Raw genomic sequence first — 1773 nt, 5'->3', positions numbered from 1 at the left:
AAACATTTCACTAAAGAAGAACCCATCCAGAGGTCCTACTGATTTTTTCTTTTTGATTTTTCGACCTGGATTACTGAGATGCATCAGGACTTCCTGAATGGTCACTTTCCCAGAAATTGTTTTGCCATTTCCTTGACCCATGAAGAACTCTTGCTGAAATGTGTCGGAGTTTGAGGAACACAGTTTGTAGTTCATGCTAGGCACACAGACCTGACAAAGGGGAGCTCAGAGATGCACACAGACTTGACGTGGACTTCTCCCTGCCTGTAGAGGCGCGCGCCGGTGTTTTTCAGTCTGATGGTTTCGATCTCACACATGGCAGCAGGATGAGCCAACACCATCTTGTACTCTGTCGTGTCCCTCGGACTGCAGGAACATGATAGGCACAAAATGAATGCTGTTAAATTGGTCACTACTGTTGCTGATTGGCCAAAAGGTTTCATCAAAATCCTTCTGTTCATTCTGAAGATATTTCATTAAAACAAATGAAAACCCAGTTAAAACAACTATTGCTATTTACATGTGGATGATAAAAGACTTTTCTTGAAGCCAATATGTTTAAAACTTTACGTTCCTTCAAGGATTTTCCTTTATAAAGTGTTTTTGTTTGTCATCTATTTTTAGTGCAATACCACACTCCATATCAACGTATTTCATTATAAAACTAAAATAAACATATTTTTATACCTAAAACAAGTAAATTGTTTCCTTTTCGCTCCTTCCTTTACTGYCACAAACATGAATCTCATCAGATTAATAATCTGGAAAAAAAAACCCAGCTGATCCGTTTGTTTTTTTCAGAACTAAAACTGAACACAGGCTGCGTTCTGAACTCATGTGAACTGAAGTGGAGGGATTTCAGCTTCCTCAGCGTTTCTGCCACATTTTCCTGCACCTGGCCAGAGCAGCTCTCCTCTCAGAATAGAAGCTCACCTTTCATGGAGAGAATCTGCTTACAGGCACTTTTGTTGGGCTGCTGCATTACTATCCATCAACTGAGGCTAAATAAAGACAATTTGATAGAAAAAAAATGGTCACAATGATTTTTGCTCCATTTCATATCTGAACTGTTGTGCTTAAATTTTACTACAACTGCAGGTGTAATAGGATGTGGACTTCTGTTCAGGCACGTTGTGTGTGTTGGAGATTAACTTGTAATTCTGGGAATAACCAGGCAAATTAGTCATTGTCTTTGCTTTGTTTACAAAATGACATGCTCACCTTTAAAAAGGACAGATTGGATCTTTTATTTGAAAGTCATGTTCTGTGGCAAGTTTAGAAACAAATAACACTGAATTTGTTGCAGATAGCTCTTTGAATCACTTCAGTTTGAAGAAAAAATATTTTAATTCTTACATGACAATCTTTTACACAGCCATCAGTTTAACATTATTAATTATTTAAGCAGAAACTTAAAATTATGTGATCTCTAGTTGTAAGAAGGTCGCCAGATCAAATCCCGGCCCAGGGACCTTTCTGAGTCTGCATGTTCACTCTGTGCATGTGTGGGTTTTCTCCAGGTACTCCGGCTTCCTCCCACACACCAAAAACATGACTGTTAGGTTAATTGGTTAAGTTAGGTTAGGTTAAGTTGTCTCTAGGTGTGAGTGAGAGTGAATGGTTGTTTGTCTCGTTTGTCTCTATGTGTCCCTGTGATGGACTTGCAACCTGTCCAGGATTTACCCCGCCCCTCGCACTGTGACTGCTGGATATGAGCACCAGTGACCCTGAAAGGAAGAAGCGGATTAAGATAATGGATGGATGGATAATAAT

At 39.4% G+C, this 1773-nt stretch overlaps 1 protein-coding gene across 1 annotated transcript in view; it reads right to left on the bottom strand.

The window, feature by feature from the left end:
• The window catches only part of pla1a (phospholipase A1 member A), a gene marked incomplete in the record, with an annotated part of 28518 nt that overhangs the window by 2710 nt on the left and 24035 nt on the right, over positions 1-1773 (bottom strand). The window contains 1 exon segment of the mRNA XM_014027868.1: positions 211-366. Within this exon segment, the coding sequence (XP_013883322.1) occupies positions 211-366 (156 nt within the window).

Source organism: Austrofundulus limnaeus, unplaced genomic scaffold (genome assembly GCF_001266775.1).
Source record: "Austrofundulus limnaeus strain Quisiro unplaced genomic scaffold, Austrofundulus_limnaeus-1.0 Scaffold692, whole genome shotgun sequence".
In the NCBI taxonomy this organism is placed as follows: Eukaryota; Metazoa; Chordata; class Actinopteri; order Cyprinodontiformes; family Rivulidae; genus Austrofundulus; species Austrofundulus limnaeus.
Note: the sequence above shows the minus strand (reverse complement) of the source record. Positions and strands in the feature narration are given on the sequence as shown.